General features: G+C 46.5%; 1 protein-coding gene across 1 annotated transcript in view; it reads left to right on the top strand.

Moving 5' to 3' along the window:
• Window positions 1-2012: 2012 nt before the first annotated feature.
• Window positions 2013-26198, top strand: part of nnt (nicotinamide nucleotide transhydrogenase) — a 37172-nt gene continuing 12986 nt past the window's right edge. The window contains exons 1-18 of the mRNA XM_062553890.1: window positions 2013-2067; window positions 3633-3829; window positions 6127-6356; window positions 7402-7619; window positions 8249-8336; window positions 8750-8838; window positions 10284-10474; window positions 13226-13359; window positions 13637-13828; window positions 14215-14368; window positions 16371-16532; window positions 18801-18911; window positions 20293-20438; window positions 20727-20922; window positions 21488-21721; window positions 23309-23469; window positions 25203-25382; window positions 25867-26026. Of these exons, the coding sequence (XP_062409874.1) occupies window positions 3676-3829; window positions 6127-6356; window positions 7402-7619; window positions 8249-8336; window positions 8750-8838; window positions 10284-10474; window positions 13226-13359; window positions 13637-13828; window positions 14215-14368; window positions 16371-16532; window positions 18801-18911; window positions 20293-20438; window positions 20727-20922; window positions 21488-21721; window positions 23309-23469; window positions 25203-25382; window positions 25867-26026 (2800 nt within the window). The 5' untranslated portion in view covers window positions 2013-2067; window positions 3633-3675. The remainder of the gene's footprint in view (window positions 2068-3632; window positions 3830-6126; window positions 6357-7401; window positions 7620-8248; window positions 8337-8749; window positions 8839-10283; window positions 10475-13225; window positions 13360-13636; window positions 13829-14214; window positions 14369-16370; window positions 16533-18800; window positions 18912-20292; window positions 20439-20726; window positions 20923-21487; window positions 21722-23308; window positions 23470-25202; window positions 25383-25866; window positions 26027-26198) is intronic.

Consider the following 26198-nt stretch of genomic DNA (forward strand, 5'->3'; position numbering starts at 1 on the left):
AGATGTGAAGCTGAACACAAAAGGTAAAAAACAACAACTGCTAGCACATGCTGAGCAGTTGCACCACATATGTGACTTTTTGTCACAAGGTTGAAAGAGAACCTGCAATGAACAGAAAGTCTGATGGTTGTTAATAGCCACATGGACAACACATCCACAAAAGGAAACAATTTTGCAGAATGCCCACACACCAATGAACAAATGAACAACACATTCAATGGCTACAAAAGAACACACATCAAAGGAAACACTAATGACCAGGAACAAAGTTGTTCTGCAAGACCCAAGTGTTCGATTAGCTTATTAACACAAATAATTAATGGCTTGTGTTGTTCTGGAGCAGTTATTTTGTCAGGCCCCTCACACAGCATTAAGGAGTTTTAAAAGACCTTGAAATGTTTACCGACATCCACACACAGCGTTCTCTCTCCAAAAATAACAAAATAGCTTCCAGAGCCGAGTCAGAGCAACAGAGTGATCCACAATTTGTTTACGGAGGGGGGACCATAGACCACCACACATGTCAAGCATGGTGCCAGGAAGATCATCTCATAGTTCCCTGTTCAGGTTTGGTAAATCAACCATGTAATCGCCATGAAGATGGTCAGTCATCAAGTGTTCGTGATCTGAGACACAGGATTTGAAAAGGTCGTGCCTGGCCACACCTCATCAGACACAGACATAACAGTTCTTACGATCTGATATGTTGATTGTAACCTTATGAGAGCTTACAGTGAAATTTTATTTTGCATATTTGAACATCTGAACAAAACATTTTGTTTTTGCCTGATTCCAGAAAGAAATGCACAGCAGAGCTGAGAGGTTCAAGGTTACAGGTGGCATTTTGTGAGAAAAGTAGACTACAAGTTCCCACATGAAAAAGCAGTTATTCAGCACAGCAAGATTCAGCATGCCTAAAAAGATGAGAGCTTCCAGAGATCTGTTGAGATACAACATAACATATGGGATATTAACAAGCCTGTCACCAATATATCCATGGCAACTTCCACAAGGCAGCACACTCCTTTTTGGAACAAAAAAAACAATCTTGTGGAGTCTAGTGGAAGAAATGGCTACAGAAAACGCAGCTCTACAGCTGTTTCTTTTTACATCCTTTGCTCTCATCCTAATATGCTGCATTCCTCTGCTGCCGTGATCAAAAGCCCTGAATGAACACCAGCCACGACATGAAACAGACAACAAGCAACAAAAGATTCATATAAAGCATTGCAAATGTTTGAAATGGATAACACTGGGAACAATGTACCAATGGTAGCACATACAAATAAAATACAAACACACACTATTATATAACATTATGTACAGGTCTCACAGATACATGCACATACCCACACACCTGCACATTTACACACCTGTGCATAGTAATAGCCTGATACTTGCAGGTGTACAGGGCTAGGCCTACAACTCACAAAATAATGTAGGCCTGTGGCCTCCATGCATGTAGCCTACCTGTTTTACCCTCTTACAAACAAATGCTACTGAATACTATCACCTGCTGGACAAAAGCATGCATGACATTATTAGAGCTGTCAGTAGCAGACAATGTCATTTGCCCTATATTGCCATAATGGACTAAAGTTATTTTGGAGGTTCGATTCTCTAAATAATGGTCTTCAGACTAAGCTGCATATTTGGAGAATAAACAATACATTTTAAAATTAATTAAAATTACGCTAAAATGCATGATAAATAAGACAGATATTGCATAGGCCTACTGTAATCAAAACGACCTCTGACATACAGTAGCCTACAGTATATGCTTGCTTACAAGAACTAGTTCTATAACCCTGTCTTGTCAATTTGAGTTGAAAGTGTTTGATTCAAAAAGTGATTTGAAAAAGTGAACATAATAATTGAAATATTGCAACCACATAAAATAAACTAGTCATTAATGGAAACTATTGATAAATAGCCCAAATACATCGTGGAATTTTTCACGCTCTGGCAACCCGAATATGATCCAATAAAATGTGCCGGAGAACGTATATCAATTTCTTCCGGGTGGTGAGTTTGACTTCACACCGCTCGCTCAAACCATTCACTAAGGTCAGTCGCTTTATCTTGAAAGTGAACTTTTGTCATTGCAAAGCATTTTAATTGCATGCATAATAGTATGTGTATGCTTGTGCACAGATAGTTTTCCACTCTCGCGTTGTGCACATTATTGTTAGATTGTCCAGGCTAGCGAACTAGCGAGCAAGCTATTGAAGAATTGCATTGGTAACTTAGCTGTAATGAAAAAGAAAGTGTTTGTGCCCGCCTTCCTTCAATCCAAGAACAGATGGTGCTTTAGCAGGAAAACCAAAGCTTAGCTTGCTAACGTTTTCTGTCGGTCCGTGATCAAAGACAAAGCTGAAATCACGTATGATATTAAAATATATACCTGTAGAAATGCGATGATCTGCAAACACTTTTGTTCACAGCTAACGTAAAGCAATCAGATGCGTTATATCACTGCATGGCATGGCCTGCTTTTTGCATCGCAGAAAGTTAACATTGTCCTTGCAAGCGTTTTTTTAGCGAATTCAGGCAGATTTTGCCAACCATATCGTATCACTCATTTGGCACGTAGCTTTTCAGAATACGTTTAACGTATCGATGGAAAACCTCAACGTTATAACGCGTTGTCACCACTTTCACAGAATGCAGTAACGTTAGTGAACTTGCTCAGCTAGCGCTTAACTGTTGACTTATCCTTTATAATTTAATGATCGAGGAATTGAATGGACTCAGTTGATGCTGTGTTATTATTCGCTTTTTGATCTCCACGTTGTCTTATCCTTTTTAATGTTTAAAATCAGATGCAAAATGAAAGGGTTTTTTTTGTTTTGTATATTAATACAATAAAATATGTCATTGACTCGTGCTGACGTGGTGTCATCTGGAAGTTTGCCACAATGAGTGGGTGTGTAGGCGACAATTTGGTGTGATTCCTATGAAGTACATGTCAAGGCCTGTTTTTTTTTGCTAAAATTAGGTGTTTTCTGTTTAAACGGTATTTTAGGTAGTTATGTTCATATTTACTCCTCAACTCCTAGACACGTGTTAGGATGACTGTGTAGATCAATAAAGTAACCTCTATGAGCTGTCCTACGCCAGAACAATCCAGTTGTGTCGTTCAGTTTCCTCTGGAACTGGCCCTTATCTCTTTAAACGTGCTTTTCAGAGATGCCCGAACTAAACAAATAGCAAAAAGCTGCGAAATGACGCCCATGTCCTTGACCGTTTGTTGGTGTCCGTCCTTTTGCTTTTTTCGGGCAAATGTTTTGAATGATAAACTGGCCTGGGGCCTGTGTTTCTATACCAAGCAACTTGCTGTATGCTAAACTCAGATGGTGACCTGTTGCATGAAATGACACTGCGTGAGTCCATTGGGTATGAGGGGGTTGACGGCAAGGACACAGGCACACTTGGACATGAGGGTGTGTGTGTGTGTGTGTGTTTGCTATATGGGGAAGCGAATATATAGCATATTGCATGTATAGCTGTTCAATCTGGCAGACATCCAGTGCTTCTCTAAAGGCATGCTGGGATAGGTCAGGAGCCACTCTCTCTCCCTCCCTGGCCTCCACCTCTCTCCAGACTCATCCCCAGCCCTCCCCTTTGTGCAGGAGGAGGTCGGACCCGGCTGCTCAGCTCCTCCTCGTGTGCGCGATGGCGAGCCTTCTTCGTGTGGTGGCCACCAGCTGCTCTGCTCCGCTCCTCAGCGGGGTCGCCTGCGCCAAGCTTCCGGCCATCACCAACGTCCGGACGCCCTTCCAGCGCTTCTTCAGGACGCAACAGGCTCTACTGCGGGCAGACAGTCCAGGTAACAAACACACAGTAAAGCCCAGGTGAAGGCTGTCTGTCTGTGTAAACTTACCTGTAGGTCTGGCATTAGGCGACAGCATATTTTACCTGACAGAAGTTACTTAGTGAAGTACCTGGGGGGGATGGATTTTGAGTATGTAACCGGTGGCAGGAGTTCACCTTGTAATGCTGTATGATTGTGGTGACATTGAGTGCTGAAATGAGTCAGCCATTGTTCTTGCTGCATCGCTCTTCGGTAACAGACACAAGCCTGAGTAACTTTCAGTCCACTTGTTGTAGATCCACCAATTTCATCTTTCTGCATCTGTAGTTAAAGCTATTCAAGCAACTCTAATCCATTGCTTGTAGTCAAACATTTGTCACCTGTGCCCTCCCTGCTGGCACTTTGGGACGTACCCTTGTCACCTCAAGGATGAAGCTCTTTTTTTCCCCACTCACCTTTGGTCGTCAGTTTAATGTATACATTCCTCACCAAGGTCACCCTTGTTCCACTCCTGCGCACACACACACACACACACGCCCCCATCCCCCCACCCATTGTCCCGTAGGTGGAGTGCATTTTACCTGCCGTAGAGGCGAGGGTTGTTTTTTGGACGCGAATGAATGAAGTGCCTCCACTACTCTGCTAACATTACAGTTGTAGGCAGGCAGACAAGCAGGCAGACAGACAGACAGTGAGAGTGAGTTGGAGGTTGGCCATTAATGGCTCGAAGCCTTGTAGCTGCACAGACGTGAAACCTGCAGCTGTGCCCAGCTATTTTTGGCTTTGTATCAGCTGAGAAGAGGCCAGCAGGGTGGCATGGATCTGTGGTTGTTGGGGGTGGGGGTGGAGGGGGGGAGAAAGTGTTTTGTAAGGGGGCAGATGGGAATTGACCCCTGTCTGCTGTGTCGGGCGGGGGTGGGGGGTGGCTGGCTGAACCACACATCAAGGTTAGCAGCTCCAGAGATCTGCTGTCATACGTGTCGTCCTCTTGTCATGGTTTATTCCATGGAGGTTCTTTGTCGGACTGAGAATCCGGAGGGGTGAAGTGGAAAGGGGGGACAAAAGTGTATTGTGTTTCAATAACAAGTGGGTTTGTGCAGCTTTGTTGTTGCGTCGCATCGCCATCCCAGCTGTTTTCTTTTGTTTTGAGTAGAAACAAGACTGGTTACTGCCATTGCCTTTAGCAGAGTGCACTCGTGTTGCAATTACTTGACGAAAAAGTGCTGGCGCAGGCAGCGCTGTTGTTTGCTGAAAATTTCCTCTGGAGCATATACTTAGCCCAAATACTTTTCTAACCGCTGTGGGACTGAGTAAATTTAACCCCCTTCTTTCTATCTCGTCTCACACTCTGGTGTGGTGCTAGGAGCTGTTAGCCTAAAGTCCTCTTCACTTGGAATTGTGAGCGGACAAATGCCCCTGTTAGTCAGAGACTGTTTGTGACACATACCCTGATGATGGTGTTATCTATAGGTCCAAGTGCCAACAGTGGAAATTTCCACAGGAGCTGCCTTGACAGGGAGTCTAATGAGGACACGGCTCAGAAGGGCTTGTCCAAATGAGTTTATGGATCAGGCACTCTGCATTATTGCAAAGGTCTTTTGGCAAGAAAGTTGTGCTGAGTATCATGTTTCTAGTTGAATCCACCATCCACCATCCTCCAGCATGGGTTGTTAACCAATGGTGAGCAATTGCCACAGTTGTATAATTGTGCTGAAAGGGGTTTGCTTGAAAGGCTTCTTGATACTGAATATTGGCGTTATTAGTGTGTGTGTGCTGGAGTGGCAAAGGGCAATCTTGCCTTCAGAGCACTACTACATTACCCCGGTCATTCAAACTATCATATAGTGTTTTTTCTTTTTCTTTTTTGAAGTAGGATTAGATCCTTTAACTTCCTACTCCAATCTAGTACAGTACCTTTTACTGTAAGGCTACCTGTAATATGTTTGCCTCATGCCGTGTTATTGCAGTGCAATAAAATGTAATACCAGGTGTATACAGTACAAGAGATGGAGAGGTTATCTGTGACCCTTCATGGAAATGTATTGTTTTATGACTTACAATGGATAATTCAAGGAAAATCAAGGTCTATAACAAGAGACAATGCTTATAGCCTAAACAAAGGGTACTGATTTTAAAAACGTGCAGAAGACGGAGATCTGATGATATTTAACGTTAGTCAGAGCACACTGATCGGGTACCATTTTTCTGCCATGCACTGTATATCACAAAGATGCCTGTCTGTGTTGGAGTAACAGACCTACGCTATATACGCATAGCAGTGCTCAGTCCTCCTCTGTGCCGTTTGTTCACAGGTGTTCCTTATAAACAAGTGACAGTTGGCGTGCCCAAGGAGGTCTTCCAGAATGAGCGGCGAGTTGCCATCTCTCCCGCTGGCGTGCAGGCCCTGGTCAAGCAGGGCTTCAACGTGGTGGTGGAGTCGGGCGCCGGAGACACCGCCAAGTTCCCGGACGAAATGTACACCCAGGCTGGGGCCACTGTGAAGGATGCCAAGGAGGTCTTTGCCTCCGACATGCTGTTGAAGGTGGGTTGGACACACAGTGCGAGTGCTGGGAGAGATAAAATTAGATTAGATTAGATCCACAGATTATTGTCATTGTGCAGAGACAGTGAAATGCAGTTTGCGTCTAACGGGGGGGGGGGGGGGGGGGGGGGGAGCAGAAAAGTGCAATGTGATGTACACAGTATAGACAGGTGGTGAATAAACAGTCTAATATATGTAGTGCAGTGTGGACAAGAGTTAAGTTATAGTGGAATAGTTTACAGTAATATAAATGAACTATATATATATATATATGTGCAGTGTGTTAGCGGTAACCTAATAAGAGCAGAATAGATGTCTGAACAACATGTGCAGTGTAGAAGCAGTAACATTATTAAGTATGAACATATGCATTGTATTACAATATATTATAAGAACAGTAGTGTGAGCCTGCTGTATTCTTACCCCCTCAGCCTGCATCCTTTAATTAATAAAAGGATGTCTTAATTTTCAGTTAACAAATGAAAATGTCATTTTCAAGGTATATGCGTAACAGCTATAGGTACAACATTCACATGCTCATAGGAATATATTATCAGCAATATCCAGATTAGACACTGTAAGCAGCACAAGGACAGAAGACCACAGGGTCATTATTTATCCCAATTTGTGAATTTGTGAACACACACTGCACACAGTGAATACACAGTGAGGTGAAGCACACACTAAGCCAGAGCAGTGAGCTGCCTGCCCAACAGCGGCGCTCGGGGAGCAGTGAGGGGTTAGGTGCCTTGCTCAAGGGCACTTCAGCCATGGACTGGTCAGGGATCGAACAGGCAACCCTCCGAGCTCGAAGCCCAGTAGGCCACGGCTATCTATCTATCTATAATCTACAGTATATAGATGATGATATAGATGTGAATAATGATGTGAAGATCAAGGTAGTCTCTGTAGTTTAAAAAGGGGCCCTGACGATTGTAAATGCATTCAATAGTAAACTCAAAGGCACCACTGCATACTGGTTCAGTAAATGGCTGTTTTAATCTCTTTCTCCCCCCTTTCCTCTCTCCTTCCCTGTGCCCATTAGGTCCGTGCCCCCATGCTGAATCCGGCGCTGGATGCCCACGAGATTGACCTGATGAAGGACGGCGCTACACTGATCAGCTTCATCTACCCGGCCCAGAACCCTGAGCTCATGGACCAGCTGTCCCAGAAGAAGGCCACCGTGCTGGCTATGGACCAGGTGCCCCGTGTCACCATAGCCCAAGGTTTTGATGCCCTCAGCTCAATGGCAAACATTGCTGGGTGAGGATTTGTTATTGCCAAATTGCAAAACTGTGACTAATTTTCTAAATTCTACAAATCACATTTCTTTGCACTGATTTTGAGAAGGTGTGATTTTGAAGAAAATGTCTTTATTAATGCGCTAGACTTTCCATACATTGCAGTTTAAGAATTGCTTTGTTTCACAAAAGCACTTAAAGCATACAGTGTTAGTCAGCTATTAGCCGTCCTTTGGACTTTGTAGGTGAGGGAATGCTTAAAGTCTGCTGTGCAGGGAAAGGTGGCCCCCCAAACCAAAAACATCTGTATACATTCAGCTCCGTGACTCAGCAAGTTTGGCCTGGACTCCATCTTTAGCCATCATCTTAAGTGAATTGGGCCACAAAAATCTCTATGAAGGCTCAAGGCTTTTTACATTGTTATTATTTTAAGCACCCTACTTTTTAACATAAAGACCTGAAGGGAAATTTCTTGTCTGCTACTGGTTGTGTGTGTGTGTGTGTGGGGGGGGGGGGGGGGGGGGGGGTAGGGTGTGGGTGTGTGTCTGGTATAAACAGGCCTGATTTTTCTAGCCAGGGTTGGTTTGTATCAATACTGCCCCATCCGCAGACAGTGTTGATTTATGAGTTTATGCGTCTTTGTTTTGGCAGATACAAAGCTGTGGTACTGGCAGCAAACAACTTTGGACGCTTCTTCACTGGCCAGATCACTGCAGCTGGGAAGGTTCCCCCAGCGAAGGTACACCACTGTGTGTGGTCTGAACACACCAGGCCTGGGACACGGTCTGTCTAGTGTACCATGTGTTGAGCCAGTTATGTGGCCTGTTTCAAGCAGACGACATACAGTATGCCCTTTTCAATCATCTGTTGAGATTGAGAGCTAGCAAAGCTGACTGCTTCTCAATAGGCCTAAAATCATTCCCTTTAAAGCCTCTAGATCAGCATGTTTCAGATGCAGAACTAAATCAAGTCCCACTTCTACTTCTAATGATCTAATAAAGTGTTGCGCTCTGGGTAGTGTAGTGTCCATCATGAACATGAACAACAGCTCTCTCTTCCTGTGTTTTCATCCAATCAGTAATGATCTTGCATTAAACACCGCTCTGCTGATGTTCAGTGTGTATTGATCTTGGTGCATATTGTATTCGACAGGTGCTGATTATTGGCGGGGGCGTGGCGGGATTGGCAGCCGCTGGCACTGCCAGGGCCATGGGCGCCATCGTCCGAGGCTTTGACACCAGGTAAAGAATGGGAATCTGTCCTGGTAACGTTGGGTGTTTAAATTGTTGTTTTGGGTCCACTCATTTGCAACAACACAAAGCCAGAGCCACTCGCAGTTGCGGAAGTTTGAGATTAGGGAAGGGGGCAAATGAAGTTGAAGTCTGAAGATGACCTGACATGACCGCCTGACTCCATTTTATATTGGATTGCGTTGAAACAGGAAAGCACTGTTGGACTTTAGAAAAGGAAAACTATTTGGGATGAAACGTTTTAATGAGCTCCCATACGGCACTGAATGTCACTTTCGCTTCTCTCGCCTTCTTCAATGTGGATAGAAATGTCTTCTTGCCACCGCTTCGGCTGGAACACGCTCAATTTCCTAGCGGTTTCTGTGCGACCGGGGGGGCGCTGATAAACCATTCCCGAGATCCCGCACCACATCACAAGGGCCACCATGTCCCTCAACACGCTGTCAGACTTGCGTCCTGAAAGTCGAAGCTCCAGAGGGGTGGCGGTGGAGGATCAGAGAAGAAAAGCTCATTTTTATTCAGCGCAATAAGAGCGAGGCATAATTAAGAACAGACGTGGTGGCGCTCGATGTCCCACGCGACCCTTGGGTTCTCCTTATTGCTTGCATAACTTTGGATTGGCTCATTTTTTGTGGGCAGAAGTGGGGATCCTTATTTGCCCTAATTTGCCACTCAGTCATTTGACTAATGAGATGATCCCCCTCTAATGTAAATCAGGAGCGTGGGGATTACTGGACCAGACTGATGGATGGACCTGTTGATCCTGATGTCTCAGTGGTCCAGGATATTATCAGGTCCAATGTCTAGCTTTGGCCAATAGGTGGCAGCGTTGCACTGGCTATTACAAGGTTTTCAGCATTTCAACGTGCCTTCAGTTTCTCTATTCCTTTTCAATTAGTAAAGCCAACTTTCAAATTTACACTGGTAATATTGGTCAATGGGATACTATTACTTTTTCTTTTCTTTTTCTTTAAACAACTCCCTGCTCTTCTTTTTTATGTGTCAGGTTTGGGCAATGTGTTAAATATGTCATTCACTGCCAAGCCAAGTTTTGTCAAATACTACAACTACTATACATGTAACCTAGTAGATGACCTTGTGTGATGCCTGGCATTGCACACTTGACCTGCTGTCCCCTTGTGTGTGGAATTCGCTGCGCTGTGTCCACTAAGGTGATTGCCCCCTCTTGCTCTGAACAGGCCCAGTAGGGCAGCAGGGCAGATAGGTTTCCATATCCCCTTAGCCAGCTGTTTATTGATCATATGCAAGTTTCAAAACGGGTGATCAGCTAAAGCACTGAGTGTACTAATAAGCACAATAGGCTATTTGGTCAATCAATTTGGACATTTTTCATTTATAAATGATTTTGACCACTATCCTTGCATATAAACCTGTTGTGAAGGTGCGGGGGGACAAAAGCTGCTGTTGTTTTTCAGAGCGGCTGCCCTGGAGCAGTTCAAGTCGTTGGGAGCCGAGCCTCTGGAGGTGCTGGACGTCAAGGAGTCTGGCGAGGGCCAGGGCGGCTACGCCAAGGAGATGTCCAAGGAGTTCATCGAGGCCGAGATGAAATTGTTCGCCAAACAGGCGCTGGATGTGGACATCATCATCACCACTGCCCTCATTCCTGGTATATATGTAGTTTCATATCACAACAGAAATGTTATTGCTATAGGAAGAGAAAAGGACAAACGCCTCATTTCTTATTATTCATTCACAGCCCACATGCAGATATTGCTGCTACTACTACATTTGGCCTTTTTACACGCTGTGTAGTGTGATGTGTAACTATGCCTCTATGGTGGCTGATGCCTTGATGGAAATGAGACCTGTTTTTCTACAAATTGTTCTGTTTTGCCATCTGCGCTAATCCTTCATCTCTGTGTTTGCTGCCCATCTCCATTGTTGCATCAGCATTCAGCGCTATCTGCTCTCCCATAGTGACCGCTCGACTTTTGGGTCTTTTCTGCTGTCAGCAGCGTTGGCTTGAGCCTGGTGATAATGGAAACAAAGTAGCCTAATTGGGTAGCTTGTTATCGTCTACTGGTTGGACTGTGCAGTTTCCCCGTGTGTGTTTAAGTTTCAAACTAATACATTTTGTCATTGGGACAAGCCCTTTTAAGTCTTGGAAGAGACAACGAGATTGAGCAAACACTCCGTGTTGGAGTCAGTAAAATCAATAGTTGCCTAGTTATACGTGCCCTGCGTGGTCGATGTTGACAAGCAGCGTCACTTTGTAGTGTGCTAACCTTGACAACCCAGCAGTATTCTAATGTTAGCTGAGGGAAACGGCTTTGTATGTGCTTGAACATAACTTAATTGAGAGTTTTGTTAGTTAGTGTATGTAGTGTTTTTCTGTGTAAGAAGTCACTATGCCCCCCATAATGCTTCCAAAGCTTCCATATCTGCCATCTTCATATGAATCCTCCCTTTGACCTTTCACACACAATGATTTTCTATGCACACGCCATTTAAGACAATGTTGATATTGTGGCGGGCCTATGTATGGGAAACGCTGGTTGTGCTTCTCCCTTTTGTGTTATTTCCATTTTTCTGTTTTGACGTTCCTTAGCAATGGCACACTGCTAACAGGGAACATCTGTATTGTGACTTTTTCGTCTTCTCTCCACATTGCCATCCACTACTCGAGCAGTTTGAGGCACCAAAAAATCTCCAGAGCGCCTTCCTCCAACCACTCAAGTTCATGTCTCCTGTTTTGTTCTCCCTCCCCCTTGTCCTCTGTACACTGTGCCCCAGGGCCCTTAGTAAAACTCCTGTTAGTGCTGAGCTGCTTTGTATTAAAATAGGATCTGATGGCTGCTGCAGTTAAGGCCCCTGATGTGGTCTCCTGATATTAGCTGTATCATTACCAGCCTCAGACAGATAAGATGGATGCCCTGTGGTGCTGTGCTTGAGAGAGGCGGGGAGAGAAACATGGGAAATGAAGGGGAAATTGTGCAACAAGTCACATTTGTTGAACAGTGCTCATTGTAAATGAGTGGAGTCAACGGAGATGATGGATGAATGATTACATCTCCTTATCTGTGGCGGGGGCTCTAGAAAAACAGCATAGGGCTTCACATTAAACTTTAGATGTGTAAAGTATACACACTACTTAATGCCTTTTGCCGTGAGGCATCTAGCAGATGCGGTTTATCCCCCATGAGTTCAGATGGGTCTCAGCACAACATCTCCTTTCTATCGACCTGTTTACCTTTGCAACACTAGTAGAGTAGATCTCCTAGTTTAACATGAACACACAGCATACGGTACATGGTCATGATCATTAAGTTGCTCTGCTCTTAACTTTTAAGGTCTTGTTAAGGCCATGCACCATTGGTTCAGTTTGGAAAAATCACAAATGTAAAAAGTAAGTTCATGAAGTTCATCTTTGCTTGGCAAGGTCCATTCCCGTTTCTGCCAGTTTATTTTCAAATTAGATTGATGTTAACCACACCGCTAATGTGAATCCAGTCAGCAACCCAAAGACAAATTGGAATTGTATGCTTTCTGGCCCCCAGTGCGGTATTTGTTTACACTTAAGAGATTTTATTTTTAAGTAAATTTGTATGCGTTGTGTTGCGATCTGATGGATAAGCCCTCATCCAGCGCTGCACTGGAAACCTGGCCACCTGCATGAGCGCAGCTGACGCTCACTTGGCCCTGGGACACGTCAGCCGTTTCCATCAGGGAATTGTTTACCTGCCAGCTTGTGCAGAGCGAGGTCACGGCCGTGTGTGTGTGTGTGTGTGTGTGTGTGTGTCTCTCTCTCTGTGTGTGTGTGTGTGTGTGTGGGGGGTGCACCCAGGGCTGTGGGGTCAGCAGCTGAACGAGACTGGTTTCTAGCAGATGGAGAGAGGGCCAGGGAGGCGCACAGGTTCCCACTCACCCCGGCTTGTTTCGGCACTACTGTTTCTTGTTAAAGCCGGTTCCTCTGACCTTGACTGCGTGTCTGCGTTCGTACTGATGTTCATCTGATGTCAAACAAACGTGCACACCAGATTGCAGCTGATGGCTTGATTAGAGATGAACTTCGGAGATGTTAGAATAAGTAGAAAATGAAACCATGGTACTTAGTGTGAACTTATGATGTTTATTTCATTAGTGTTTTTTGGAATGTAGATGTAGTAATGACAAGTATTGTTACAAGTGTTATTTAAAGTAGTAGCATCTCTATGTGTACTGATGAAGGGATTTCAGTGGAAAGGTGTTTTCACCTTTTTTCATTTCAAACTCTAACCAATCATTCTACAATATATATTATTTTTATTATTTATATATTTATTTATGTATTTGTTTTTGTCTGCACTAATCCTAGTAGACATTCACAAAAGGCTTTTTGACATTTGACCCTTGCGTTGCCATGGTGTTCTGCCCCCAGGTCGCAAGGCTCCCATCCTGATCACAAAGGACATGGTGGAGAGCATGAAGGACGGCTCTGTGGTGGTGGACCTGGCTGCCGAGGCCGGCGGCAACATCGAGACCACCGTCCCTGGAGACCTGTCCGTCCACAAGGTGACTGGCTGGCCCCTGGCTGAGGGGAGAATTCTCTCTCTCTCTCTCTGTCTGTCTCTCTCTCTCTGAGCATGTTGGTTTGTGGTTCATTTGGGTAGTGAGAAAGTGGTACCATTTTATATTGGTATAGTGAACAAAGATTGAAATGTATGGAGCTGAAAAAGGTAACCCTGCATATTAAAATAACCAGGATATTATGTGTAGTTGCAAAGCCACAAGCAGAAAGTTCAGCAGGCAGACTCCATGCTTGTTAACGAGTCCTTGTCATTCCCATTAGGGTGTGGTCCACGTCGGCTACACCGATCTTCCCAGCCGCCTGCCCACCCAGTCTAGCACCCTGTACTCCAACAACCTCACCAAACTCATCCGCGCCATCAGTCCCGACAAGGAGAACTTCTACCTTGATGTCAAGGAGCAGTTTGATTACGGAACAATGGACCACGTCGTCCGCGGTTCCATCGTCATGCAGGTTAGTGCTCGATATTACGGCGCGGTCTCCTGCTCTAGAAATCCCATCTTTTCAGGATTAGAATAAAAATGAATTTGGTGAATAGTCTTCCTAATAGAGAATTTGAAGTTGGTCAGAACAACGAAATGTGTTATGTTTTTATCTGTATTGCTGGTATTACGGTTTTATTGGTGTACAGTATTATGGTTTAATGGCTAAATCCATGTGAATCCTTCCCCAGTCACCATTTCCCACCCACACCAATCCCCACCCACCCCCACCCCTCCACCCACACTCATGTGGACTGGTAGCCTGCATGCTGGACCATGGCCGTGGTTGTTGCATTCTTCTGAGCCTGTGGCCGCCTCTGGTCTCCTCTCCTCTCCTCTCTCCCCATGCATGCGCAGGATGGAAAAGTGCTTTTCCCAGCACCGCAGCCCAACAACGTGCCCGTGGCCGCCCCACCCAAGCCCAAGAGCAACCAGGAGCTGCAGGCCGAGAAGGCTGCCACCGTCTCCCCCTTCGCAGCCAAACTCTCCACCGTTGGCGCCTACTCTGGAGGTGAAGAACCGACCTCTTGCCCTCTTTGTTTTTTCCTTGTCTTCCTCGCATCTTCTCATTTCATTGCTCTTAACCCATTCTTACCCCCTTTAAGGTGACTCTTATTTTTGTGACCTGGGTTCTTCAGATGGAATTGAAAGCTTCAGTTTGAGTTTTTGCTCCGATTTTTACAACATGACAAGTTACAACATAACTTACGATAGCATGGACCTTTCAGGATCTTTGCCAGTTTACCTCTTTCTTTCTTTTTTTTTTTTAATCTTAAAATGATAGCATCTACTCCTTCAGTCCTATAGTACGCTGATTGAAATGAAGCTGGTAGATCCCCCCCCCCCACCCCCATCAGCACCATTCTTGACTACCAGATAGTTTTTTGATGAAAGCCGTACGGTCTAGATTTAAGAGGCACCAGTCTACATCGCTCTGGTTCAGGGTTTCCATGAGCGATGTGTGAACACAGATCCCACGTGGGAGCTTTTGCAACACATTGCATACATGTTCACCTCAAAAGTGCCAGTGGCCAGGGCTTGTGTTTACATTACCATTGCCTCGCCTTGTAAGTTTTTCCTTAAGCCACGGGGGGGTTGTGTTGGCACTGATGATGCTGAGAAACATTTGTCTGTCATTAGGCAGAAACAATGCTGTCGGGTTTGTCATGGCCTTTTTTGGGGTGGTCTCCGCTCTGACCTGGGTTAATAGGCCAGTCACTGGGTTTAACGTCGGCCATTAATGTTTTCTTTTATGGCCCTTCCCCCCTCCGATGAATTAAATGTCGCTCTCCAGGTCACCGCTCCAGCCATCTCCCCTCTTTTCTTGCTCCGCAATCTTCCCCAATGTGTTTTTATTTTCCTGCCTCCTCCGAGTGCTGCTCCAGTCTCCATTAAACTTAAAAGCCTCGCAGAGAAAAATACGCACAAATGAATTCTATTGGTTACAGACATGGCAGGAGTGCGTGTGTGCGCGCGTGTGTGTGTGAGGCAGCTCTGGCCTTAGATCAAAGCGCACACTTCACTCATCCAGACAAGCCGCAAATGCACCACGCACATAAATAAACACCCTGGGATAAACAAACATGCAAATTCATCTTCCTGCCCTTTCATGCTTTTTTTTTTTTTTTTTTTGGGCATACAGTATCTGTCTGAGAAGGTACCGACCCAACGGCGTTCCTCCTTCACCCCCCCCCACCACCACCTCATCAGACGCCTATCTGTATGACCAGTGCCGAGGCCCTTTGAAAATCAGAATTGGTCACCTAATTGGCGCGCCGCCTGCACCCCCCCCCCGCCCCCGTTCCCACCCCCACCACCCCTCTTCTCCTCCGTGCTCCGAATGCCAGGAAACTGGGAATAATAAAAGAGGGTGGTGGAGTGGGATGTTTTAACCCCAACCCCCCCAGCTGGCTCTGCCTGTAATGGGTGAATTTTTTTTTTTTTTTTCTTTTCTTTTTTTCTTTCTTTTCCCACATGCCACGAAGCCCGCGTTCTCTCTCCCTCGCCTTGGCTTCGTGGCGGTTGAGGTTGCCCCCGGTGGGAGGGAGGGTTTAGTGGGGTGGGCCCCTCACACGTCGGGCCTCTGCGGTTCTCACCTGGGCTACCGTCTGTTTCGCACCTCCGTGTTGACCCCTCACCTCCGGCCGCTTTTATGGGTGGCCTTTGTAGCGCGCCGGCGTGAGTTAGAGCCAAGTTCAAAGATGGCCCGCGCCTGAAGACTGATGGCTTTTAATCAACGGTGGCGGCAACAGCAGAGGGAGTGGCAGAGGGAACTGACGACTTCATCAGTAAATGTCTGGGGCTTTTTTTTTTTCTTTTTTCTCAAATCCACTTGAGCTTCTGTTTGTGGTTCAAGGTTTCCAAACAGGGGGTTTGTTATATGTTTAGAATGCACCTTTATAGGTTAAATGTCTACTCATCCCCTTGTTTGACTGATGGGTAAACAATTAAAACAAATTGCACTGGGAAACACTTTGTTTTAATTTGTTTGTTTGTGCGTGTGTGTTTTTCAGGACTGGGAACAATACTTGGCCTTGGCCTCTGCGCCCCCAACGCTGCCTTCACACAGATCGTGACCACCTTCGGCCTGGCAGGAATTGTGGGATACCACACCGTTTGGGGCGTCACCTCAGCTCTGCACTCCCCGCTCATGTCGGTCACGAACGCCATCTCTGGTAAGCACACGAGACCTGGCGCACTGCAGCACATAAACACAACTCTGGTGCGGTTCCTCCTCTGTGGACGGCTGGATCTTGGTCGTCTCCTGTAACGGAAGAGGGTTTTCCGTAGTCAAGAAAGTCCGTTCTCCAAGTTGAACTGTTTAAGGATTTGAGGGTGGCTCCTTCACTTATTTGATTTTTTTTATTTTACTCCTCCACTCTACGGTGCCAGGTTAAATAAGGGAAACCTCCCAAATCCCGTTGATGATGGCTTGGCATTAATGGAACTATAAATAGCAAGTAATGTGTTAAATCAAGGAGAACCTCATTACCAACCCCCCCCCCCCCGCCACACACACACACACACACACACACACACACACACACACACACACACTCCTGCTGTGTTGAATTTAATCCTCTCTGGTCGGCCACCCCTGGTGCAGGAACTTGCCGTCTTCATTAGTTTGGTTTGTGTGGTGTGGCTCCCAGGCGGCTCCCCCTCATGTGGTTGAGGATGTCTCCCACAGCCCAAGGAGAAGGCCGGGGTTGGGGTAGGTGGTTGGAGGGGTGAGGTCCTCCGCTTCCTTCTGCTACTAGCTCGCGCCCCCTTTTCCTCCCCCAGCACGATGCGGGTCCAGGAAAGGTTTAATCGTCTTTTAACAAGTCTGCGGTGGTCCACATTAAAGGCCTGTTCATGTTGGCTACATTGTAAAAGTTTCGAATGAGACTACAAGGGGCATCCACTAGCAACGACAATTAGCTCGAAGGACCTCCTGCACACTTCCTGACTGAAGGCTTTAGTGCTCCTTAGGATCCCTGCTCCTAGTCATTCCTTCATTCTTCTTTTGTTTTTTCCCCCCCGTCTCCAATACCTCACACTTCCAACGCTTTTTCTTTTTTCTTTTTCTTTGTAATTTCTTCGCACACGGCGTTGGAAACACTTGTGGGCGCTGGAATTCTCTGGGCCCGCAAGCCAAGCGTAATAAAGCACAAATCAACGTGAATGAGACGTTAGGCCACTTATTAGGAATTTCTTACTCTGAAGAGAGGAAGAGGAGGAGAGAAAGTCGGCAAACGACGGTGAAAAAAAAAAACTGACAGCCTTACAAAAGCGCCAAGTTTTGTTTGATGTTGCGTTTCGTCCTGGGTGATGGTGATGGGCTGAGTCCCTTTAATCTACCTGAAACGGGTGAAATCACCATCCACCGGTCATGCCACATAAAAACTGCTCGGAGGGAGAGGTCACGAGTGTGTCGGAGTTGTTGAATGGATGTCATCTTTGAGTCTCCTAGTTGTGGCGCAGGAGAGGGAAGTCTTTAGTCAGAGGCGTTGGTGTCTGGTAGGATGTGTCCCCTCTCACCTTGGATTCACCTTGGACTCACTTCAGATACAAGGATCCTGTTCTTCCATGACTCAGTCAGGGCTCTTGCTTTGCACGACTTGAACTTTTTAACTCTCTAGATTTGTGTGAGGTTACCCTTCAGACACTTTCACCTTGATCTCTCACTTGTCACATTTGTCACAAATCCTAAGCTTTCATGAACATCAGAAAGTGGTTTTAACATCCTCCCACTGGCATAAATGTGGACTTGTGTGACTGTGCGTCTTCGTGTCAAGGTGTGTGTGCGTGCGTGTGCGTCAGGCAGGCACATGTGTGTCAGTCGAAATTGTGCGTGCGTAGTTTTACAGTTTGTCTGCTGCATTTCCTGTAGCGCTCGAGGTAGCGTGAGCGAGAGTTTCTCTTGCTCCTTGTCTGCGATCAATTGCTGCGCTGGAATTCCAGAGAGAAAGGGGGTAGGGGGGGTTAAAATGTTCTGTAGCAGTTACACACATCATTGACTAGCCTTGGCAACACTACAGGTTTACTTTAATTCAGTGGCATTGCGTTGGAAGTCATTAAGTTGTTCTCATTTAGTTTACTGTTCGGTTGATTCCGTTTATTGTGCTGGGTTTTGTATCTTTTGTAGGACTTTCTCAGTTTGTTATTGTTTTTAGGTTTGTTTCTACCCTTGTCTAATTTCACCTCTGTAAATGATACTCCAAGTAGTTAGAAGCACACAAAAGAATGCTCTGCAGGCTGTTCATGTTAGAATTACATGCAAAGTGTATGCATGTTTGAATGTTATGTCATCTTACTTGATGGTTTTGAAATGCAGGAATGTTTACAACGGGTTTGTGAGACCTCATTCATATCCATTAGTGTTAATATGAGTGTGTAACCATCATTTTCGTGTGTGTGTGTGTGTGTGTGTGTGTTCGTGTTCGTGTTCTCCCCTCCAGGGCTGACTGCTGTGGGGGGCCTGTCCCTCATGGGAGGCGGCTACACTCCCACCAACACGGCTGAGACGCTGGCTGTGCTGGCTGCTTTCATCTCGTCTGTCAACATTGCTGGTAAGTGCCTGGAACAAACCAACAGGTCCCCCTCCCCCCCCTCCCCACGCCGCTCTTTGTGGCCCGGGCGGCCGGCACAATGGAAAGAGGGCTGTGACATGAAGGGCGCCCGCGGTGAGTGTCAGTAATGAGACTTAGCCCTGGACCGGGGAGAGGTGGCAGGTGAGAAGTCTGCTCCCTGGCTGCCCCCACCGCCCCTTGTTTCGTGAGAAGAGTCTCTCTCTGTCGCGCTCTCTTTCTCCCTTGTCTCTTTCTCTCTCTTTCTCTTTTCTTTCTGTCTCTCTGTAGTCCCTCCAGGTTAAGTTTAGATGGGAAGAGGTGACCCTCACTCGCACCTGAGCAAGTGCACATCAAATCTCTCCGTGTTCCGTCTTAAGTGCCAGCACCAGCGCCAGACTGTAAATCAGGTTGCGTTGCACGTTTCACTGAAAAACGATGTGCAAGATTGTCATTAAATGACAAGGCGGGTGGACAAAAGGCGAGGAGAGAAAAATAGTTTGGAACAGGCATGTGTCCAAAATGCCATGTCAAATCCAAGCAGCCTTTAATCTGTCCAAAAGTCTCGGTTGGATCTCGGTGCAAGCGCTGTCTCGGGGCCCCAGTCCTCGGTCAAAGGGCGCGTGGGTAATTTAAAGCCATATTACTGGGCATTTCCAGGCCCCTATTCCCTTTTTTTTTTGTCCCACGCTGCAATAGCCACTTATTACTCTCCGAGATCCTTTTAAGTTTGTGTTGCTTCCAAAGGACATAAAATCTCCATGTAGATATTTTACCCCAGGTGTTTAATTTCAGTTTTAAAAGCATGTTTTTTTAAAGTCTGTTCCTCAGTGTGTTGCAGTGGCATCAAACCAGCGAGTCGTAAAACATTGAGAGTGGAGACGTTTGGACAGTTTTCTTGCTCTTCCCTTTCCTGTATCGCCTCTCCCGGACAGTTTTCTGTGACTAGCGCATGCTAGGAAAATTCCTATTGCCCTCTTCCATTTAGGTCCAATAAAAGAGCAAGAATTTTATAGATTACCTGTTCTTTTTTTTTTTAAACAGGAGAGCAGGTACTGCTGCTTATTCAGTCTTGTACAGAGTACAAAGCTCTAACCTTAAATTTATGGTGGGAACATTTTTCATAGAACTGTTGTTAAATGAGGCAGTGCATTCTATGCTGCTGATTTAAACTTTGCCATACTTAATGGTTTTTGAATTTCCTGTTGTATGTGTGTGTTTGAGTGTTGTAATATAAAACATTGCAAGAATTTGTATTCCAAATGAATTTTCTTGTCACGTCAAGCACTACTTTTGTGAGGTAAAAGGAAAAATAGCCCGGTTGCCTTTTCCAATGCCTCCTCTCTTTGAGTGCTTGTTTTAAGCTGATTTGTGTGCTGTGCAGGTGGTTTCCTGGTGACCAAGAAGATGTTGGACATGTTCAAGAGGCCCACAGATCCCCCAGAGTACAACTACCTGTACCTGCTGCCCGCCGGAGTGTTTGTGGGCGGCTACGGAGTTGCCCTCCAGACCGGCTACAACATCGAGCAGGTGACCCTTTGATCTGTAAACTATGACTTGAGCTGGATTATTTCTCTGTACAGTGGCCAGCATTTTGACCGGTTAATATGCTGCCTCATATTATATGTATTACTTCATTTACGCTAGTTACGTGGGGCTGTCTTGTGTCTAGACATGAAAAGCCCACTGTGTGCCACTACATTTAGTGCTCTTGAGTGCCCATATGACTGTGTGTGTGTGTGTGTGTGTGTGTGTGTGTGTGTGTGTGTGTGTGTGTGTGTGTGTGTGTGTGTGTGTGTGTGTGTGTCCTGCTTCTAGATGATGTACCTGGGCTCTGGCCTGTGCTGCGTCGGAGCCCTGGGTGGTCTCTCCAACCAGTCCACAGCCCGCCTGGGCAACGCTCTGGGCATGATCGGTGTAGCGGGGGGCATCGCTGCCACCCTGGGTGCCCTCAAGCCCTCCCCTGAGCTACTGGCCCAGATGAGCGCAGCCATGGCAGTGGGTGGCACAGCTGGTGAGTCTGTGTCATGTATTTACAAGAGAACTACAACTCTCTGTGGCATCTCTGTGTGTGTGTGTGTGTGTGTGTGTGTGTGTGTGTGTGTGAGGGGGGGTTGGATCTGTATGTGGTTGAGTGTGTGTGTGTGTGTATGTACTCGTTCTCCCCAAGCAAAGCAAATGACTTAAGTGCACTGACTTCAACCCAGTGCTAATGGTCACCAGCTCGGTGAGTCACGGTGCAGGGGGATGGCAGAGGCCTGCTGCAGCCAGTCGGCTCTAATCTACATGGCTAATTATTCCTGGAAACAGGCTGGGGAGTAGTTGAAACCATTCGGACCAGTCACTGCACTTTAGAGCAAAATGCTGCACAGTTCCAGATGCTCCGAGAAACCCCTTAAGGTTCAACATCTCAGTCCACTCTGCCCCCCCCCCCCCCACACACACACACACAAACACACAAACACACACACACATGCACCACTTACAAAACTGTAATTAGTAGTCTGTTTTGTGACCCACTTCCCGATTCTCTCTGACCAATACCCCCCCCCCCCCCCACCTCTGTCCTTGCCTCCCAGGATTGACCATCGCCAAGCGCATCCAGATCACAGACCTGCCGCAGCTGGTGGCCGCCTTCCACAGTCTGGTGGGCCTGGCCGCCGTGCTCACCTGCGTGGCCGAGTACATGGTGGAGTACCCGCACTTCGCCACCGACCCGGCCGCCAACTTCACCAAGATCGTGGCCTACCTGGGCACCTTCATCGGCGGCGTGACCTTCAGTGGCTCCTTGGTGGCCTACGGCAAACTCCAAGGTGAGCAGAGCTGCGCTGTGCTGTGTGACATAACGTGGCATTGCCATGGTAACCGTTTCACTGGATCTAAACAAGTCAATCCAACCACTGTGGTGAACATAGCATTTCATAGGCTTTCTTAATCTGTTTAAATAATTTTATGTTTCTGTGACGTTGGTGCACATTTTTCACGCTGTAGGAATCACAGACTACAACATGTATTCATAACAACGACGCAATCAGATTCATGACTATGAAACCCTTGCTCAAGTAAAACTCTATAAAACTTCACAGCCTGCAGTTAAAATCTTTAATCTCATGGATCTTTCTTGGCTTTATTGAGGCAAAAAAATATCATCCTTAACAGCCGCCAGATTTTGATAAGGCGTGAAATATGTTTTGATTTTGTCTCTTACTATTACACCTGACAGGGAATTTGTGTTATGTGGCCATGTTGCTGCCTAGCAGGTAAAACATATCTACAGCTGTAGCCTTCATTTGATAACTGTTTTAGGTTGAACTGGTGCCACATGTCTCAAAGTACATCGATAGCACTGAATGTAAAGTTTATTTAGATCCAGTAAAACTGCCATCATAGAAACAAAATGTCACATTTTGGTACTCTATTGTTTATGCAGTTTAACTTAAAGACTGCAGACAATTTTTTTTTGTTTTGGAATTGAACTTGTACCAGTTACTACACCTATTTGTTCACCATTGACTTCTGTAAAGCAAATATTTATCCCTGCTCACCTTCCCAACGTGGGAACGGATCCCAACTGATCTAGCGGTGTCTGTTCTGGTGTTCTACTGGTGCTGCCTGGGTTCTGTACTGATGGTGGAACCACTGTCGTGTTCTGTGGCCCACCAGTGCCACACATGCCCTGTGTTTAGAACTTGGCCAGGCGGAACCTCTCAGGATTCGGCACTAATTAGTCTCTCCGCCCCCCAGTCATTTTCCACTTGTTCCTGCAAGCTGGAACACATTATCTGCTCCGTACTTTTTCCCACTGCTCTCTCCCGCTCGGCAACCTGGAAAGCTGCAGTTTGATAAAAGATTACAACCCCCCCCCCTTTTCCCCCTCTTTTTTTTCTTTTTCTTTCTTTCTTTCTTTTTCCCCCTTTTCCTCTGGTCAATTTGTGTACAGCTCCCACCATCGTCTCCCCCTCCCCCTGTTTTACTTTATCTTCTTTTGCTCCTCAATTGCACATATCAGAGGTAATGGAAAAATAAGGCTTACATTATCACCGTACATCTGTACTACAAATGGTTTGGGCCTGTGGGTTGGACTGAGAGTGAGTTTGTCTCGGCGCAAGTTGTGGAATTGTTTGCACAGGAGAATTTGAGTTCCTTTGCCCCCACTGTAACATTTCCAGTGCCATAATAACTCGCCATCCGGCAGGATGCGGCTAGAATTCAGTTGAAGGTACACCTATGGAGAACAGCTTGCTCACATTATTCTGAAAACGATCGTACACATGTGTAGCTTAAATATTTCCTCCCTCAGGCCAATTCTTGTCATTGTAGTTTTTTTGTGGCTCTTAAGATATTGAGATACTGCCTTATCTGCCTACATCTCCCAATCTCCATGTCTGTGTGCCCTGCAGGTGTGCTGAACTCTGCCCCACTGATGCTCCCTGGGCGCCACGCTCTCAACGCCAGTCTGATGGCGGGCAGCGTGGGGGGCATGATCCCCTACTTGATGGACCCCAGCTTCACCACCGGCATCACCTGCCTGGGCAGCGTGTCTGCACTCTCCGCCATCATGGTAAGACCCCAGCAGCAGATTCTTGGGAGCTCAAGCGACAGCAAATTTCAACATTAAAGGTGCTGGAACGTATCGTATAGTTGGGAAGTCTTGTTTTGAGGAAGCAGAATTCTCAATGCTCTGACCTGCTCCATTGTACATGGGCTCATCCAGGTGGGAATCCATTTGGTTAATTAGTCAAAAGTCTGTTAAGTCCTGAAAGGCCAGTGTGGTATGATTTGACAGACAAAGCTCTGTCAGTTTTAGTGTTTATTGTGAGAAATGAGACACCACTTGGTGATTCACTATGTGTGCCAGTGGTTGTTGCATTGTTTGGTGCTCCTGGTCCAGCCCAGTCGTCTGCTGGCCTCCCCACTTCGGTAGCCGCCTGCCGTCTGAACTCTGTGTGCTGTGCTGCTGGGAAGTGGGAAGGCCTCCCAGCTGTGCGTGCTGGGCGGTAGTGCTGCTGCTGCTGCTGCTGCGCTCTGGTCTGTCCTGGGGTTCACTGTGCTGGTGATGGGGGTGAAGTCATGAGTGTGCTCCTCTAATGTCCCCTAATAAGAGGAGGAAATGGGACCTTTTGCTTTATGACCACACGGGTCATTAATGGAGCCTGTGTGTTCTGTCTCCGACTCGCCGCGCCGTGGGCTCGTCCTGTTGCCCAGCGGAGAGGCTGGCCAGGCCTCCCTCGTACACACGGCAGGAGCAATGGGCACTTGGGCAGAAGGCTCTAGAACGTACACACACACACACACACACAAACACATTTTGGCTGAAACCAGTATTCTTTCTTTTTATCTCCCCAAAGTACGATGATGGAAGAAAGGTAAACGAGAATAATTCAATTGTCTTGGTGTGCCCAGAGGAGAGAGGTGCTCCCTCTTCAAGCTGCAGCAGATTTCAGCTTTTTAGGAATTTGAGCAGGTTGTCAGCAGTTCAGAAAAATAATGTCTCCAGTCTCCTCCCATGGCTGTTTACCAAGGCTGCTAATGGCAGTCACCTGAAGTCTGGTTTCTTGCTTATTTGGGGAGGAGGGGGGGAGGGGGAGGTGATTTGATATTGTTCATGTGTTGCCCTGTGTTTGTTTGATTGAGTGTTTCATTACATAATGTGTGGTAGCTGGCTCTGTTTAAGCCCTCTCCCCAAGGGACAGCGCATACTGGAGACGTGCACTGCTATGATATCATAGACAAGCCTGAAATGAATACTTTGTGTTTTGACCTAGTCCTCATGCCCAGTGCAGGCCTGTTGGAAGGGAATCTGGGTAAAAAAAAAGAACACGGCACCCTTCTCCCTCATGGATCAGATGTCTCTCCTATTTACCACTGGATCAGTTTAAAAACACACAATGCCCACAATGCTGTTGTATATCCAAGCATGGTCCCATTCATTTTAAGGCACAGACCATACACCCAGCATCTGTGATCTATGGGAAGCTGTTTCACGTGTATAGAGTTTCAGTAGATTACCGTACTAAGACAGACCAAACCCTCAGGTAAAGTTCAAAATATTTTGTTCAAAATCAAAATGTCTGCAAAATAAGCACACAAATGCGGTAAATTGTTTACAGATTTCTTAAGTGATCTGTGCTGGTACCTATAGATTATCGTCACTTGGATGATCCTATGGTGAATTCTCAACTTGGTGGATCACCACCAGATCTAAATGACTGCAGTCTACGTCTGTGCCATCTCGTTGGGTCATTTCCCAATCTCCATGGCAGTGACCTGTGTCCTGTTGGGCTCCCTCTGTAGGGTGTGACTCTGACGGCGGCCATTGGTGGCGCGGACATGCCCGTGGTCATCACGGTGCTGAACAGCTACTCCGGCTGGGCCCTGTGCGCTGAGGGCTTCCTGCTCAACAACAACCTGCTGACCATCGTGGGCGCGCTGATCGGGTCCTCGGGAGCCATCCTCTCATACATTATGTGTGTGGTAAGAAGGAACACACACACACACACACACACACACACACACACATACACACACACTCTGTGAAACACAGACCCCATGTAATTCATGTCATGTTCTGACCAGTATTGTGTTTTATTAGGCTTGCATAATGGTGGTAATGATGCTGAATGACTTTATCCACGTGGGTGTTTTTGGCTTCTACCCTCACTCTGACCTGATGTAGAAAGCGTTTTAATACTTAAAGAAAGGCTGGAAAATGTGAAGCACATGCACACCCCATCACAACGGGTTAATGTGCATTGCAGTTTGTTGAGCATAAATCACACTACTGGCTACATCTTGTAATCTTATATGCAGCCAGTGACCAGCCCTGTGAGAAGGTTAGCAGGCTATGGCTGTTGTGTTGCTCCCTTTTCCAGTGATGGGCCCTTCTGGTCTGGAATCTCCCCCCTCAGCTTTGTTTGTTTGTGCCCTTTCGTGTGCCCTTGTTTGTTGGGGGAGCCAGGCCATGAACCGCTCCCTGGCTAACGTCATCCTGGGCGGCTACGGCACCTCCTCCACCGGCACAGGCAAGCCCATGGAGATCACTGGCACGCACACCGAGGTCAACGTGGAGCAGTCCGTGGAGCTCATCAAGGAAGCCCAGAACATCATCATCGTACCGGGTAAACCCCAGGAACACACACACACACACACACACACACACACACACACACACACACACACACACACACACACACACACACACACACACACACACAGATGCATACCTACTTCCACTCATACACACACACACACACACACACACACACACAGACAGATGCATACCTACTTCCA

Source organism: Sardina pilchardus, chromosome 14, assembly GCF_963854185.1.
Source record: "Sardina pilchardus chromosome 14, fSarPil1.1, whole genome shotgun sequence".
NCBI lineage: Eukaryota > Metazoa > Chordata > Actinopteri > Clupeiformes > Clupeidae > Sardina > Sardina pilchardus.